General features: G+C 45.4%; 1 protein-coding gene across 4 annotated transcripts in view; it reads right to left on the bottom strand.

Annotated features, from left to right (window-relative positions):
- SLC12A7 (solute carrier family 12 member 7) overlaps positions 1-18,493 on the bottom strand; it is a 408,366-nt gene that overhangs the window by 165,395 nt on the left and 224,478 nt on the right. For all 4 annotated transcript variants that reach the window (XM_040432155.1, XM_040432156.1, XM_040432158.1 and 1 more), the window contains 5 exons: positions 14,329-14,475; positions 10,212-10,266; positions 9,262-9,392; positions 4,217-4,452; positions 3,699-3,904 (listed from right to left, as the gene is read on the bottom strand). In XM_040432155.1, coding sequence (XP_040288089.1) covers positions 3,699-3,904; positions 4,217-4,452; positions 9,262-9,392; positions 10,212-10,266; positions 14,329-14,475 — 775 coding nt within the window. The remainder of the gene's footprint in view (positions 1-3,698; positions 3,905-4,216; positions 4,453-9,261; positions 9,393-10,211; positions 10,267-14,328; positions 14,476-18,493) is intronic.

The following is an 18,493-nucleotide window of genomic DNA, read 5'->3' as shown; positions in this document are numbered from 1 at the left end:
ATATTGGGAACAAGGATCGCGCTGCTGTCAGCGCTCTCCGTGTTCCCTCATCAGCACAGGGGAGAAGGAAGCAGTGTCTCCCTCCCCCCTGTGCCGCTGCTGCCAATGAGAGGAGGGAGGACAAGAGGAGGGGAGGGGCTGGGACACACTGCGCCACCAATGAAGATAAGTCTCTCATTAATTCATATACAGGAGGCGGGAGCTGGCTGCAGAATCACATAGCCGGCTCCCGACCTCTATGAGCGGTAGCTGCAATCCGCGGTAGGTAACCCCTCAGGTGCCGCGGATCACAACTATCGATCATAGAGGTCGGAAGCCAGCTATGTGATTCTGCAGCCAGCTCCCGCCTCCTGTATATGAATTAATGAGAGACTTATCTTCATTGGTGGTGCAGTGTGTCCCATCCCCCCAGTATTAGACATTGGTGGCGCAGTGCGCCCCCCCAACCCTAGTATTAGACATTGGTGGCGCAGTGCGCCCCCCCCCAATTATTATCATTGGTGGCAGTCGTCCCCTCTGCTCCTTCTCATTGCATTGGTGGCAGTGGCAGTTCCGATCGGAGCCCCGATCGGTTACCATGGCAGCCAGGACGCTACTGAAGCCCTGGCTGCCATAGTCAGCTCCATGCTGCTGTGTGCACAAAGCACAGAGGAGCAGGGACAGTGTGAGGTCCTATTCACCCTGATAGAGATCGATCAGGGTGAATCGGAGAAGGGTACTTGTCCTTAAGGGGGCTAATAGTAAAAAAAATAAAAAAATAATATATGTTAAAAAAAAATAATAACACACACCAAAATATTAATTATAAATGAAAAAGAAAGATTTATAAAAAAATAACTACACGTTAACAATAAACATTCATTTTCAGCAGATTTGAGTAGGAATTTTTTATTTATTTTTTTCAAAAATGAAAATTCACAGAATATTGGTATAAACTATCGGCATCGGCCCTAAAAAATCTATATCGGTCGATCCCTAGTATAGACGCAGGACATTTAGCTAAGCAAGCATAGATGCACAGGTGGACCGCCACCAGGCGTTCAACCAAGCCGACAGATGCAAAAATGTTCAGCCAGACAGGCATAGCCACACAGGCATACAGCCAAGCATGCACAGGCGCACAGGAGTTCAGCCAGACAGGCATCGGAATTCAATGAAACCAACATAAGATCAAAGGCATTCAGCCTTAAGCCAATAGGCAACAACCAGGCCCCAAAGCTATCAGGCCCCCCTAAAGCCAAGAGGCAGACGAGCAGGCCCCCAAAGCCAAGAGGCAGACGAGCAGGCCCAGGCCCCAAAGCCAAGAGGCAGACGAGCAGGCCCAGGCCCCAAAGCCAAGAGGCAGACGAGCAGGCCCCCAAAGCCAAGAGGCAGACGAGCAGGCCCCCAAAGCCAAGAGGCAGACGAGCAGGCCCCCAAAGCCAAGAGGCAGACGAGCAGGCCCCCAAAGCCAAGAGGCAGACGAGCAGGCCCCCAAAGCCCAGAGGCAGACGAGCAGGCCCCCAAAGCCCAGAGGCAGACGAGCAGGCCCCCAAAGCCAAGAAGCAGACGAGCAGGCCCCCAAAGCCAAGAGGCAGACGAGCAGGCCCCCAAAGCCAAGAGGCAGACGAGCAGACCCCCAAAGCCAAGAGGCAGACGACCAGGCCCTGATACCAAGAGGCAGACGACCAGGCCCTGATACCAAACCAAGAGGCAGACGACCAGGCCCTGATACCAAACCAAGAGGCAGACGACCAGGCCCTGATACCAAGAGGCAGACGACCAGGCCCTGATACCAAGAGGCAGACGACCAGGCCCTGATACCAAGAGGCAGACGACCAGGCCCTGATACCAAGAGGCAGACGACCAGGCCCTGATACCAAGAGGCAGACGACCAGGCCCTGATACCAAGAGGCAGACGACCAGGCCCTGATACCAAGAGGCAGACGACCAGGCCCTGATACCAAGAGGCAGACGACCAGGCCCTGATACCAAGAGGCAGACGACCAGGCCCTGATACCAAGAGGCAGACGACCAGGCCCTGATACCAAGAGGCAGACGACCAGGCCCTGATACCAAGAGGCATATGACCAGGCCCTGATACCAAGAGGCAGATGACCAGGCCCTGAAGCCATGAGGCAGTCAAACCTTTCAATCATGCTAAAGGCACCAAACAGATTCATACAGACCACACAACACAAACATTTGCTGTATAACCTAAGTTCAATCCATAAGGTGTTTCTTGTTTCACAGCCCTGGAGGCTGCATGCTCCAGGCTCCTCTGGCCGGAGGACAGGAAACCAGACTGAGGGGGGAAGTGGGTGTTCCCTTTTTGATTGCTCTGGGGCTTCCTGTCCAGTTGTGGGGGCAGATCCATCTCTCTATGGTGCTTTCATGGGTGAAGGGAAAAAGTAATGTGAACTACTGTACATGTGACACCTTACAAACCATATCAGCATTAAGTGCCATCTGAGGAAACGGATGTCCTAAGGTTGGTGGTCTGCTTGTTAAGCTGTACTGGTAAAACCATCCTTGGCTGGATTTTGCCTGAGGCCTGTTTCACACTTGCATTGTGGCATTCCAGTTTTGAGATCCGGCAGAGGTTCTCAAAACTGGGACCAAAACAGATCAGTTTTGTCCCTATGTGTTGTAACTCAGGATGCAACCTTTACCGTTTTGTTGCGTTTTTTTGAGTGGACACAAAACCGCTGCACACTAAAGTTTTGGGTCCGGTCTGCAAAACAGAACAAACCAGATCCGGGCATAAACATCAATGCAAGTCAATGGTGCTGGATCAGGGTTTTTTTTTGTTAGTGAAAACAACGGATCTGGCGCCTATTGACTTACAATGATTTTCATATCGCATCCAGTTTGCTCAGTTTTGATTTAATACAACTGGATCCGGTCAAAACTGATGCATCCAGATGTATTAAATGGCACAAATCCGTTTGATTCCGGTTTTGAGATCCTCTGCTTTTTCAAAACCATGTCACAATGCAAGTGTGAAACAGGCCTGAATATGATTTTATGATATCATAATCGTATAGCCGTATGCCTGCAGTGTTCTTGATATTTACTAATTGTTTTCCATCATTAATTGAACTACCATCATTAGAAGTTATGTTTTAAATCTTCCACCCCCTTTATGGTGTAGGATTGTGTGTTAAGGGAGGGTGGGGGGGGGGTCCGTGCACTGCCAAATGGAGCAGCAGATTTTCATTCAAAGAGTTTCATTTCACCCATTTTCATTCCAAGAATTTTGCCTGATTTCAGATGTTTCCACAAACCACACATTACATGTCCTTTCTTGAGAACTCCCACTGTGCTTCCGGATGCTGTATTGTTTATAACATGTAGAGTTCCTATACAGCCTATATGATGACTCTGAAAGAAACCACTTCCAGAAACAAGTGGGAAACTTGACTGAGACAGCAGAAGAAAAAACACCCTAGCATAAGAATGCAACATGACTCATGAGAAATGTAAAAGGTAATTTCAGGCAAAATTTGGATGATCCTTCAAAAATAAAGAGGTATATGGTACATATGCTATATATATATATATATATTTTTTTTTTAGCATTCCCTACTCTGGCATTAACTGTGATATGAAAGGATAGAAAAACTTTTAATGTGCACAGCTAAATATATTATCACATCATTGATCTGTGAATTATATTTAATATCCAATATACAGGTACATAAATAACTGGAACTCACCAAGGAACACGCCACTTGCAACTCCAGGAATTCCCTGTATTTCAGTGATGTTATTTGCGATGAAGTATGGATCACATGTAGTGCTGTCATTTGTAGTTGTACAGAATTTACTCCAAAGGGCTTCATTAATTGTATCATTATAAATATATTTGGCACAAATATCAAGGTTTCTTTTGGCTAACAAACGATTTCCAAGAAGGCATAACCTGTCAAAGACAACAACAAGGGGCAACTAGTAAAAATCTTTGAACAATATTATCAAGAAATTATTGTGAGGAAAAAAAGCCCAGTAATACAGTTTACAGTTAGTTTACAAAATGGAATTCTCTCAAGGTGAACAGGTTACGTAATACGTAAATATCCCTCATTTAAAGTAAATTGAAACTTTAAGCAACTTTCTAATAAATTCTATAGATTGTGATGTATCCTTAACGTATAATTGCCCAAATACTTGTTTATAAAAAGATAGAACGATATGTTACAAACATTGTGAAAACAGTAAAAAGGTTAAAACTTACGGAAAATCTGGTGGATCAAATGCTGATTTGATTACACCCGCATATATTGCCATAATGGACAGTATTACACAGGCAAGAAAAACAAGTGCAAGTTTGTTGACATATTTAACGCCAACAAAAACTACTATAGCCATCATAGCTATGATGCAGGTCCCATAAATTCTCATGTTGTTTAACATAGCTTGAGGATCATCTTGTTCTATTGGAAATATAGCAGCATTCGGTGATATATAGGTCTGCAAAAAGAAAATACACAAAGATATGTGTGACTGCAGGTCAATATAGCAAATATGGCACCATCACATGACCTGTGTTAGCCAATAGAAGCTAGCAGGTCCTTCATTCTTAGCCTTACTGACACACACACACAGTCACATGACCCCTATTGGCCAATACAAGTTCACAGGCCCTTCATTCTTAGCCTCACAGACATACACAGGGGCGTAACGATCGCGGTCGCAGAGGATGTGAACGCGACCGGGCCAGGCGGGTGGGGGGGAGGGGCCCGCTGCACTCACGTGTAATGGGAGCGCTCTGACGGGGCCCGGCATGAAGTACAGTGAGAATGCTGGGCCCAGTCAGAGCGCTCTTCAAACATGAGGGGGCGCAGAGGCAAGGAGGGGCGCACTCACCCAGCCCGGCAGTTCTGGTCACTGCCGGGCTGTTTGTTTTCAGAGTGAAGCAGGGAGACCTCTCCGCTCCCTGTTTCACTGTTCTTCAGAGCTCAGGCGCTCCCCCTGCAGGCCACACATCTCGCTGCTGGCTGTGGGAGGAGCGCTGGAGGCCCGGGAATCGGCCTCGCCAGTAGCGCGATGTGAGTGTGGGAGCGCGTCATCAGGGAAGAGGGTAAGTATGTGTTGTTGTTTTTTCCCCATAAAGCTGCAAAAAGGGGGCAACAACTAGAGTAAGGGGGCACAAAAGGGCATAACCACTGTGAGGGGCACATATCTGGGTATAACTAATGTGAGGGGACACATATCTGGCATAACTACTGTGAGGGGGCACATAATCTGGCATAACCACTGTGAGGGGGCACATAATCTGGCATAACCACTGTGAGGGGGCACATAATCTGGCATAACCACTGTGAGGGGGCACATATCTGGCATAACTACTGTGAGGGGCACATAATCTGGCTATAACTACTGTGAAAGAGGCACATATCTAGGCATAATTACTGTGAGGGGAAACATATCTGGCATAACTACTGTGAGGGGGCACATATCTGGGTATAACTACTGTGAGGGAGGCACATATCTGGGCATAATGACTGAGGGGGGCACATATCTGGGCAAAACGACTGTGAGGGGACACAAAAGTAGGCATAACTACTATGACAGGAACAAAGGTGGGCATAACGGCTGTAAGGGGCCACAAGGAGAACATAACTATTTTGAAGGGACCACAAGGTGGGCTTAATTACTGTGAAGGGCCACAAGGTGGGTATTAGTACTGTGAGGGGCCACAAGGTGGGCATTAGTACTGTGAGGGGCCACAATATGGGCATTAGTACTGTGTAGTAGCATTTAGGGGAAATGTCCTAGATCAGTATTTCCCAACCAATGTGCCTCCAGCTGTTGCAAAACTACAACTCCCAGCATGCCCGGACAGCCTTTGGCTGTGCGGGCATGCTGGGAGTTGTAGTTTTGCAACAGCTGGAGGCACACTGGTTGGGAAACACTGTCCTAGATTACCCTGCTATACATTGGCATGGCTCAGTCTTAGAGGCCAGCACAACGCCCCCTGCTGGTGATTTCACCGGGCCAGTCACCATCCCTTCCTTATGCGATTATTCTTTTTTCCTCTATCACCACAGGGACCTTGTTCTGGATCCAGTAGACATCACCGACGCAGACGACACAAATTGTATTGCTCCGTGCCTCTCTAACCTTTTTACTACAAAATCACAGTGATAACTAACTTTATCTCACTGTGATTTTGTAGTAAAAATGTCACAGAGAGGCACAGTGCATTATTAATCATGTTAATGCTCCGTGTCTCTGCCGTCCGGAACGGAGCTTGGCTCTCTTTCACGCAGCGGATTACCCGCACGGCATCCTCTTGTGTGAAAGAGCCCTTAGGCCCCTTTCACACGGGCGAGATTTCCGCGCGGATGCGATGCGTGAGGTGAACGCATTGCACCCGCACTGAATACCGACCCATTCATTTCTATGGGGCTGTGCACATGAGCGGTGATTTTCAAGCATCACTTGTGCGTTGCGTGAAAATCACAGTATGCTCCTCTTTGTGCGATTTCCACGCAACGCAGGCCCCATAGAAGTGAATGGGGCTGCGTGAAAATCGCAAGCATCCACAAGCAAGTGCGGATGCGATGCAATTTTCACGCACGGTTGCTAGGAGACGATCGGGATGGGGATCCGATCATTATTATTTTCCCTTATAACATGGTTATTAGGGAAAATAATAGCATTCTTAATACGGAATGCATAGGGCTGGAGGGGTTAAAAAAATAAAATAAAAAATTTAACTCACCTTAATCCACTTGCTCACGCAGCCCGGCTTCTCTTCTGTCTTCATCTTTGCTGTGCACAGGAATAGGACTTTTGATGACATCACTGCGCTCATCACATAGTCCGTCACATGATCCATCACCATGGTAAAAGATCATGTAACGGACCATGTGATGAGCGCAGTGACGTCACCACAGGTCCTTTTCCTGTGCACAGCAAAGATGAAGACAGAAGAGAAACCGGGCTGCGCAAGTAAGTGGATTAAGGTGAGTAAAAAAAATTTTTATCCCCTCCAGCCCGATTGTACTATGCATTCTGTATTAAGAATGATATTATTTTCCCCTATAACCATGTTATACCTAACCCAAACCCGAACTTCTGTGAAGAAGTCCGGGTTCAGGTTTGGGTACCAAACATGCCGATTTTTCTCACGCGCATTCAAAATGTATTACAATGTTTTGCACTCGCGCTGAAAAATTGCGCATTTTCCCGCAACGCACCTGCATCTTATCCATGCCAAAAACATGACGTCCATGTGAAAGAGGCCTTAGTGTAAAGATAATCCAAAGTTTGCACTGGGGCCCATAAAACTCTAGTTACGCCACTGGACATACACATTGTGACGAATACCACACCTACGTCGAGCCCACGAGATGCGGTATAGTCACGGATTACCAAAAACGTGACGTAATGCCCTCCAGAGGAGCAGGTAAGGTCAGGTTGGTACAGTTTACACACACACCTCCTGTCCACGCGGGCACAGAGAGGCAACAAGCTGAGAGCCTTTTCACTGCCGCAGGGAAAACAGACTCAGCCCGGGAAATCTGCCACCAGCTTCTCGTTTGATATAAGCCCGGTCCGCTAACGGGATTATATAGGGTGAGAAACCAACCCGCGGTAGCTTATAACTAGGCCAAAAACACGGACGTGGGGATTCGTGATCGAGATACAAGATAGCCCAAGATTAAATTATATATTTAATCGCCGTAAGGGCACACTAGATTTAACACAATATACAAAGAGAATATATACAGTGGTCTGAGGTTACAGATACAGATTATATGGGTACAACAGGGTTAAGCAGTGTAAAAGTCAGTTATCGGGTAGATGAAAGTTCCTTTTGGTGGTGAGGTGTTCTTTGCTGCAGTCCACATGAAGGGCCGTGATCTCAGCTAGTTCCTGGGTCCCTCTAAACACATTACACGATGTGACCCTTCTTCAGAGAAAGACCCCCCCGCGTGCTGCCACAAGCCTTTTAACCTGTAGCCAGCCCCTCCCCGCCTCAGTGAGGGGTCCACTCCCCCTCTTCTGGGCTGGCAGCAAATGACCCACAAAACCCTTTAGGGTTCATAGCTCCAGACCAGAGGGTCACAGGGAGATGGTTCTGGGACCAACGGACCTGCCTGGGTTCCGGCTTCAAGTAGAGTCCAAACCTGGTACCGTTATGTGGTTTCTATGGGGAGATATGGATATCTCCCTCCCCTGACCTCGCCCCATTAAACAAAGACCATGGGCATGTACATCCTGGCCACCGGGACACAAATATGTATCCGGTTTGCGCCTGCGATGGCCAGGTGAGTCATAATTCCTTATGAAAGGTAGGTGCCAACATGTCTGGGAGGTATCTTTGATCCTGGGCAAGGGCTGATACCTCCTGCTGGGGGTTTTCCTGCAGGATTTAGCTTGGCTCCAAACTGGTTGACTGAGGTGTGACCTTCTCCACCTGGGGCCTCCTTGAAGCCTGGACCCCTGGGGCTTTCTTCCTTGCCAGCTGACACTCAGATGGCTGGGGGGGGGGGGTAAACTTATTTTGCATATATACTGATGAACCTGCCAAGAGGTGCATCAAATGACAATCAGGGCTGGGGCTTTGAAGCAGGGCCCTCCTGTGGAGTTCACTACGTCCGCTATCGGTCAGCGAATGGGGGGGGTGAGGACATGGCTGACAGTAAATATTAATCCATATTCCTCACACATATATATGTTTACACCAGGCTTCCATAAAAACCCAGCCATTTTCCTTTACTGTTATAATGACACTGTGGATGTCACTGTTATGGGGGAAAAAAATTGTATAAATACCACGGCACTCCAGAAAATATATTGCAATTAGAAATTAATTTTATCCATCCAAGTAAATAAACGGACTTTAGCCAACGTTTCGGTCCGACCTGGACCTTGTTCACGGCTGTGGCGTCCTAGTGCAAGTTCAATTGGTCCACTTAGGTACCACTGAGGCTACTGAGCACCACCTTTCTTACCTGGAATGCCAACTAGTCTTCCATTTACTGTTATGAGGGGGGCACTGTGGATATCTTTTAACCACACACACAAACAAAATAGACACCTGTGAAGCCAGGTAATTCTGCCAGTATATTATATATTATAAGACTTTAGCTGACTGCAAACATTTTATTATTAAAAGCTGTGTACACTTTTGTAACTAAATATTTTATTGGTGACATCTACAGTATGTGAATTATATACTATAATATTATACTGTACATTGATGTACTTTAATGAAAAATACTTAACTTACTGTAGCAAACGTAATACATTATAATAAAAACTCACCAAAAGAATTTCTATTGTACCAAGAATGTACATTGCTCCAGCAAATGTTGTACCCAGGTAGAAGCAAAGACCTACAGCACCGCCAAATTCTGGACCTAAAGATCTCGATATCATGTAATATGATCCACCAGCTGTTAAATTTAAGCAATAAACAGATATAAAAAGGAAACTTTTCATGTTTATTAGTCATTTTCATTATTCACCAACTGTAAACTATTCTAGAGCAGAGGTTGGCAACCTGTCAACTGCTGAAGGGCCTTGACTAGTTCAATCACTACTGCAGAATAAAGGTTTTTCACTGGTTAGTACAGTGCTAGGTCCTATGCACATAGCTTTGACGTACTAAAGCTACTGTAAAGTCATTTGGGAAGGGTTCAGGTTCTCATGCTCTAGCACAGTCATCTCCATCCTGTGGCTATCAGGGCATGATGGGTATTTTAGCTGCTGGAGAGCCACAGGATTTGGGAATACTACTCTAGCATTAGCGCATGTCACTTGTTTCCTTTGAATCTACTAAACTGAACAGAGCGAGACACTGATTGTCCACAATACGTGTAAATAAAAGGTTGATGATATGGGGCAAGGAGGAGAGCTGCCAAACATCTATTTAACAGACTGCTCTGGTCCAAAATGCTGTTGGCAAGAAGAGCAGTCTGTGAGCAGGTGTCAGGAACAGTATGGGAGAGTTGGTGTAAAAAATAAAAAAAATAAAATGTAATTTTGTAGGGAGGTGCTTTTCCCCCCCTATATTTTAGTTACATTTCAACATTTTTTGGCTGCCATAGCAGGCCTTTAAAAGTTTTTTTTTTAGCAACAGGTGGCTTTCACAACAGACCAGCACATTTTTTGTAGTTTTTTAGCTCAGCTATTTTTTTTTTTGATGGAAGTAAAAATAAATAAAAAAGCACTATTATTTGTATGGGATTTTAAAGAAACAAACATCTGTTTACCTGGAACAACTCCATTTGTTGCAATTGCACTCATAGATATGGCAGTCAACATTGTCTGAAGAAAAAAAACAAACAATACATTTCTGATGTACATGCATTAATTGCTGATGTGAGAAAACATTAGAACGGATAGAGTCTATTTTGGATAAGGATATTAAAAGGGCTGTTCTAGATAAGAAAGCAATTATCTATTTATTCCAGAAAGAGCACCGTGCTTGCCTACTGCATGTCTCCTTAGGCTGATTCACTTTCAATGGGTGATGATCTGCAACAGCGTGTGCAGTTTCACGTCAATAGTGGCACTAGAGTTGTTGCGATATCAAATTTTTTATTAGATTTTGATACCATAAAAAGTATTGTGATACTCGATACCATTCGATAACACGCGAAAAAAAATAAACCGAAAAAGCCACGTGCAATGCGCATTTTTAAAAAATAGCGAAACGCTAATTATTATTATTTTTTTTTTGTTCCGGCATTCACCGCATAGATTTTTTTCTATTTTAATAGTTTGGACTTCCCCCCTTAGGGGCTAGAACCTGGGATTTTTTCATCCCTTGTCCTATTCACCCTAATAGAGCTCTATCAGGGTGAATACAACTTCACACTGTCCCTGTTGCCCTGTGCTCTGTTCACACAGCAGCAGGGAGCCGACTATGGCAGCCAGGGTTTCAGTAGCATCCTGGCTGCCATGGTAACCGATCGGAGCCCCAGGCCACTGCCACCAATGAAGAGGAGGGGACCCTGTGGCCACTGCCACCAATGATTTAATACTGGGGGGGTTGAGGGGAGGAGGGGGCACTGAGCCACCAATGATTTTAATACTGGAGGGGTTGAGGGGGCACTGAGCCACCAATGATTTTAATACTGGGGGGGTTGAGGGGGGGCGGGCGCACTGCGCCACCAATGATAATGAACCTTTAATACAGGAGGCGGGTACTGGCAGCAAATCAGCGGCAGTTAACCCCCTCAGGTGCCGCACCTGAGGGGTTAACTGCCGCTGATCGCAGCTCCCTGTGAAAGGCAGGGTGCCGGCAATTTGATTCTGCTGCCGGCACCTGCCTCCTGTATTAAAAGTTAAAGACTACCTTTGGTGGGTTCGGACTTAGTTAAGTTACCAGGCTACATAGAGCGGCGCCCAGGGATCTCCCTGCACCTATTATTATTCCTGGGCGCCGCTCCGTTCGCCCGCTGGGACACATTACTGTCTCCTTCTTCGTATGCTAAGTACTACTATCGGAGCGATGGGGAGGAGACATCAGCTTCTCTCCTGGGCGTTCCGAGAAGGGACGCCCACTAGAGAAGCTGATGTCTCCTCCCCATCGCTCCGATAGTAGTAATTAGCATAATGAGCAGGAGACAGTAACGGGGCACAGCGGGCGGCGCCCAGGAATAATAGTAGGTGCAGGGAGATCCCTGGACGCCGCTCTATGTAGCCTGGTAACTTAACTAAGTCCGAACCCATAAAAAAGGTAGTCCTATAATTGGTGGCGCAGTGCGCCCTCCCCTCCTCCGCCCCTTTCTCCCCATTGGTGGCAGCGGCAGCAGTGGCACAGGGGGAGGAAGAGACTGCTTCCTTCTCCTCTGTGCTGCTGAGGGAACATGAGCGTGCTCATGTTCAGAGATACTAGACTGCGCATCGATACCGGGACAAAAGTATCGATTGGGTATCGAAATTTTGATACCCGCAACAACCCTAAGTGGCACTGCTTTTGATATAAGCAGACCTAAACCCAGATTGGCCACTTAACACAACGGTCTTTAAGACACTAGAAAGTAATGTGACTGAATGGATGAAGCCATTTTACCAATTTATATATTAATCTCCTAAAGAGACACTGAACATTTATTAAAGGGAATCTGGCAGCAGATTTGTACCTATGAAACTGGCTGACCTGCTGCATGTGCAATTGGCAGCTGAAGGCAAAAGAGCCTTAAGGAGCAAGGGGGCATTCCTATTACACCCAGAAGCTCTGCTCTGTCTGTAACTGCCACGCCCTACTCTACCACTGCCACTCTACTTTGACAGAGACAGACAGTGTCAACTTTGTAAAGTGTAAACACTGTCAATAAGGCCTCTTTCAGACTGGCGTTACGGGAAAATGTGCGGGTGCGTTACGGGAACACCTGCGATTTTTCCGCGCGAGTGCAAAACATTGTAATGCGTTTTGCACTCGCGTGAGAAAAATCGCGCATGTTTGGTACCCATGTTTGGGATCGGTGTTCTGTAGATTGAATTATTTTCCCTTATAACATGGTTATAAGGGAAAATAATAGCATTCAGAATACAGAATGCATAGTAAAACATCGCTGGAGGGGTTAAAAAAAATAATAATAATTTAACTCGCCTTAGTCCACTTGATCGCGTAGCCCGGCATCTCCTTCTGTCTTCATCTGATCTCTGTGCAGCAACAGGACCTGTGGTGACGTCATTCCGGTCATCACATGATCCATCACCATGGTAAAAGATCATGTGATGGATCATGTGATGGATCATGTGATGACCAGAGTGACGTCACCACAGGTCCTATTGCTGCACAGAGATCAGATGAAGACAGAAGGAGATGCCGGGCTACGCGATCAAGTGGACTAAGGTGAGTTAAATTATTATAATTTTTTTTTTAACCCCTCCAGCGATGTTTTACTATGCATTCTGTATTCTGAACGCGATCAAGTGGACTAAGGAGAGTTGAATTATTATTATTATTTTTTTAACCCCTCCAGCGATGTTTTACTATGCATTCTGTATTCAGAATGCTATTATTTTCCCTTATAACCATGTTATAAGGGAAAATAATAATGATCGGGTCTCCATCCCGATCGTCTCCTAGCAACCGTGCGTGAAAATCGCTCCGCATACGCACTTGCTTGCGGATGCTTGCGATTTTCACGCAACCCCATTCACTTCTATGGGGCCTGCGTTGCGTGAAAAACGCAGAATATAGAACATGCTGCGATTTTCACGCAACGCACAAGTGATGCGTGAAAATCACCGCTCATGTGAACAGCCCCATAGAAATGAATGGGTCGGTATTCAGTGCGGGTACAATGCGTTCAACTCACGCATCGCATCCGCGCGGAATACTCGCCCGTGTGAAAGGGGCCTTAAAGTACAGAGAGGGCGGCAGTTGTATAGAGAGCCGACTTTTTAGGTGTAACAGCAATGCCCTTGTTGCTCCTAGTGGCTCATTTTCACATAGTGTAAGATAATTTTTCTCAGCAGTGCAGGCACATATGAACATGGGACCAACAGATGTCTTCAGCTGCCAAGTGTACATGCAGCAGGTCAGACAGTTTTATATGTACAAATCTGTGACAGATGCCCTCCAAGCTCTTGTTTTAGTGGAAGTCCAGCCTTCAATGACATTGCTAAGCGCAGTATCGAAGTGAACTTTGGGAATACAAGAAAGTTCAAAAGACTTGTGTAAAGTATCACTTTCCTGAGACAGACTAATTGGAGGAGAGCCTCTGACTAATGGGGATTTCCTCCATGATCGCTGCCAGCCTGTATTATTCATACTCAATTAGGCAGCTAAAACTCCTGGTATTGCACTTATGAAAAGAAAACTGAGAATAGAAATCCAAGTTTTAAAGGGCATCTGTCAGCAGATTTGTACCTATGACACTGGCTGACCTGTTACATGTCCACTTGGCAGCTGAAGGCATCTGTGTTGGTCCCATGTTCATATGTGCCTGCAGTGCTGAGAAAAACGATGTTTTAATACATGCAAATGAGCCTCTAGGAGCAACAAGGGGGTGGTGCTGTTACACCTACAGACTCAGCTCTCACTGCAACTGCTGCCCCCTCGCCACCTTTATTGACAGGGCTAGGCAGGCATGATCACTTTTACACCTCCTGGTCCTGTCAGTAGAAGTGCAGAGGGTGCAGCAGATGCAGAGAGAGCTGAGCTTCTAGGTGTAACGACAACGCCCCCATTGCTCCTAGAGGCTCAGTTGCATATGTTAAAACATTTTTCTCAGCAATGCGGGCACATATGAACATGGTGGGACCAACACAGATGCCTTCAGCTGCCAAGCGCACATGTAACAGGTCAGCCAGTGTCATAGGCACAAATCTGCTGACGGATGCCCTTTAAAACTAATAATATCAACTTACACATGAACAGCACATCAGGACGATGCAAAAAGATTCTAGCACACCCGCATTTCCAACTATCCACGTCAATCTCAGAAAAAGAATAACGCCAAGAATATTTTGTAAGCAAGGCAAGTATACTCCAATGAATGTTCCCATTCTCGTTTCCTAAAATGAGAACAAACATGATTAGTTTCATAAATAGAGAGTTTTGGTAACTTTATTCATTACAAATCACAGGTAATTTAAATGTCAATATTCTCTTTATAATATCACGTGCATTAAAAAGGAATTTAGCATTAAAAATAACTTTTGCATTTTAATTTACCATGTCAATGTATGAAAAAACCCTGAAATGTTCACAGAGGCCAATACTTCTTGTTTTGTAGAGGTCATTGTTCAACTTGTGATACGCTGAATGGGGCAAAGCTCAGCAGTCATCTCATTCTTACCAGCAAACAAAAATACAATTACAATGATCAGCCACCTTATATTAATGAAAATATATTCTACAAAGAACATTACTTCATCAAAAGAGAAGTGATGAAGTACCTTGAAATTTAGTTCCACCAAAGGCAGATTTCTGTGGCCCAGTACGGCCATTTTTGGATATTGGGCCCTGATGCAACCATGGTGTAATCAATAACACCACCATGCAAGTAAGTGCGGTTTTCAAATGGACTGTTAAATTATTTGATGCAAAGCTGTCAGAGTAAGGGAGGGGCAACTGGTAGGTAAAATATTTAAAAAACAATCAAACTTGCCTTCAGGAGCCCAATCCGATCCAGTGCCTCTGCTCTGCCTTCTCTGCCAAGGCTGAAGCGGGTAAGTCCTGTATACCACTGCAGCTAATCACTGGCCTCAGCAGTCTTGTGACATACATTGTTAAGGCCTGTGATTGGCTGCAGTGATGACATCCTATAAATATTACATCACAGCTGCAGCCTTGCAGAAAGTGGTGGTGCTTGACCAGAGGGGCTCCAGAAGGGGAGTTTTAACTTTTGTATTTAAACTGCCTTCCTGTAGTTTGCCTGCAAAAACTGAAACTCATACAACACCTTTAAAAATGAATCATCAATGAAATGGAATGTGTCACTGAAAAATCAGATAGCGACACATGTCCTTGTTTTCTAATCAGTTTTTATTTTTGAACGCAGATTTATTTATTCTGTTTCAATGACAATCATCTATTGTGAATGGTGGATCCTGTTATCTGTAGATAGACAGATAAACTGATATCTGTCTTTCTAATCCTACCTGTTATAATAAGCAGATAACTGCACTAAAGTGATCTGTACGCAGACCAAGTGGTACATATTATTAGGCTTACTGGCCAGTGCGAAAACGGCAGAATTTTTAAAAAATACTTTAAAAAGTATGTTCAAAATAAAAATATGATTTAAACAATAGGTCATTTTCTGACAACACATTCCCTTTAACAGTCCATTTGAAAAATGTACCAACTGGCATGCAGGATGATTTCTGGCCAGATTGCAGCCACATCTCAGTTGATCTACTACCAACTCCATGCAATCTCTAGCAGTCCCATAGAGAATGAATGGAGCAGCAGGGCGCATGCACGACATGCCGCTCCATCGCGTCAGGGTGAACGGGAACCCTGTTGTTGGTGGGGAATCAAGGAGATATTATAATGTATAGGGGCAATAAGGAAATGAGAGTACATGTTTGGAGTGTTTTTTTCTTCTAAATGGGTATTTATTGTGATATAGATCATTATCGTGAAAAATTTCTTAATATCCTCATCGTGGGAATATTTTTGATATCACCCAACCCCACCACTATCTGAATATATTTCCACCTCTGAAGTCCATTTTACTATTTGAACAGTCGGAGCATAAAAACTCATATCCCTGCTGCACACTATACATCCTTCGAGCCTTTTTTTCTCAAAGCCCAGTAATTATAAAAAGAAAAATATCCTACCCTAAACTAACATTTTACTTTTTTAACAAAGAGGTGTACAAAGTAATGGTGTGATGGACACTAACTGTCGCTCAGTGATTGACAATAACAGACACCTACTGATCGACAGTTACGGATGGAGATTAATGGATGCCTAGTAACAGATGCCCACTGACTATTAGTGACGGATGGACAACCCCTTACTGACCCCTAGTAATGGATGCCCACTGACCGACAGTATGACACGGACAGTGATGGATGCCCGCTAACCAGTTTATTGTACTGAACTAATTTTGTATAATATTGAACTGATTTGTGTGGTTTTATGTGTTTTTTCCCAATGCAAAGTGCACAGAATAGTAGTTCAGTCCTGGCTGTGTTAGTAAAAATACACCTATGTGATCTCCATGAAGAACAAAGCCAGGGCACAGTATCCTACAGCGCATGTGTGCACCATTTTGTTTCCAGGAGGGAATGCCACAATGGGGTGGGGGTGGGGAGAGATTGGGAACCAGCTTTCCCCGATTATGAAACGGGAGGACCCGATCAGAGCACGGGAGGGAAAGCTTACTGCTAGCAGATCAGAGACCATTTGGTACAGTCTCTAATCATTGCCCCCAGCTACATGCTCTTTAGCGGTAACTCGGGTAAAAATAAAAATAAGAGGTATGGCACTTGGAAGGCAGTTAAGGAAAAATTAAGAAAAAAAAAGCTGCATCAGGAAGGGTTTAAATAGGATTTCCTATTAAAACATTTATCACCCACAGGATGGGTGATACATGTCTGACCGCTGAGGGTTTGAGAATGGGGCCCCAAGTCCCCTGTGTTAATGCAACACCGAGCTGTACGAGGACGTTTGGCCTCAGTGAAGATCTGTATTCCATATGACAGGGAAGAGCAAGCACAAACACAGGAAGGGAAGGACTGTAAGGCTAGGGCTTACATTTTTTTGTAATGACAGTCAATGGTGTAGCACTGCGACATTCGCACAAAAATCCAACTTGTACGGGCTTTTTGTGACTGTTGTGTCACAGTATGTCACCATTGACTATCATTATAAAAAAATGTTGCAAGACTTTTCAGCGACACATGTCACTATGTATTCCTAGCCTAATGGAGAAAACCCATTTAACAAAACGCCAGAAGCAAATAAGAAAAAACTAAAGACCTGTGTGTCCTATGTTTTGTATTTACCATAAACTGATCAGCAAACAATCTGATGAGCCTGTGAATAGCATTAATACAATATGTGAAAGGCACGTATATTTTCTCTCACCCCTCCTCACAAAGAAGGGCAACAGGCTGCGTGTTCTAGTAGTCACAGTATGAAGAAAGAAAGGGCTGACTCTGTGTCACGGCCTATGGTGTGCGCTGTGACACTGTTGCTACACTTGCGGTTGCCCGCGGCAACGTGTTGCTGAGTGAGCATGCGGTGGCAGTGTCTCGGCCTTCTGGGTGATTGCCGTGACATGGTTGCCATGCATGTTGTTGCCTGCGGCAACGTGTAGCTTTTTATGCTTGTGTGTGCACTTCCCCTTTAAGTGGCTTCCTTCCTCTGTCTGGTGTTGGAGGGGTTAACTCCCTTCCTAGTGTTTTGTGAACACTGGGTTTTTGTATGTGTGGGTGTGGCTGCTTGGCCTATTTAGCCTCTGCTGGAAGCCTGTAGCTGAGGGGTACTCCAGCTATCCTCCTGGTCTTCATATTGCATCTGTCCAGTGAGGGCCACCCTTGTGGTCATAGATGTTAGATGTTTTTATGGTGTCTCACATTTATTGAAGCTATGGTTATCCTGGGTTCCTGTGTGGTTGTGGTTTGTGCTGTGTCCTTTAATGTTGGTGTGGACACCAGCACTTGTGCACGGGTTCCAGTCAGTGTGTCTGTGGCAGGTAAGTGTGTTATGGGTTTCACTTACCTGCCATCTCCTTATAGATGTATGTGTCCCCCTCTCCTTGCAGCCTGGCCTCAGAGACTCCTGTTCCTCCATGACTGGGATGAACAGGTTGTCTCTCCCCTGCTCCTAAGTGAGGGATTACCAGGGCGACTTAGGGTTTCTAGGAATCCTGAGTATGAGTCGTCCTACCATCGGGGTCGGCTCATACAGTGAGGAGTCAGGGAGAGGATTAGGGACGCTGTAGGAGGTGACCTGCTCCCTTCTTACTCCTTTTGGCCAGGCTGATCCCCCTTTACCCTCTGACACTGCACGGTGGGGGGTTTCCCCTACTCCCCGCCATGACACTCTGATCTCAAAACTCAACACTCAATG

The sequence above is a fragment of the Bufo bufo genome, chromosome 5 (assembly GCF_905171765.1).
Source record: "Bufo bufo chromosome 5, aBufBuf1.1, whole genome shotgun sequence".
NCBI lineage: Eukaryota > Metazoa > Chordata > Amphibia > Anura > Bufonidae > Bufo > Bufo bufo.
The sequence above is the reverse complement of the archived record's forward strand: the minus strand, read 5'-3'. Positions and strand labels throughout refer to the sequence as shown.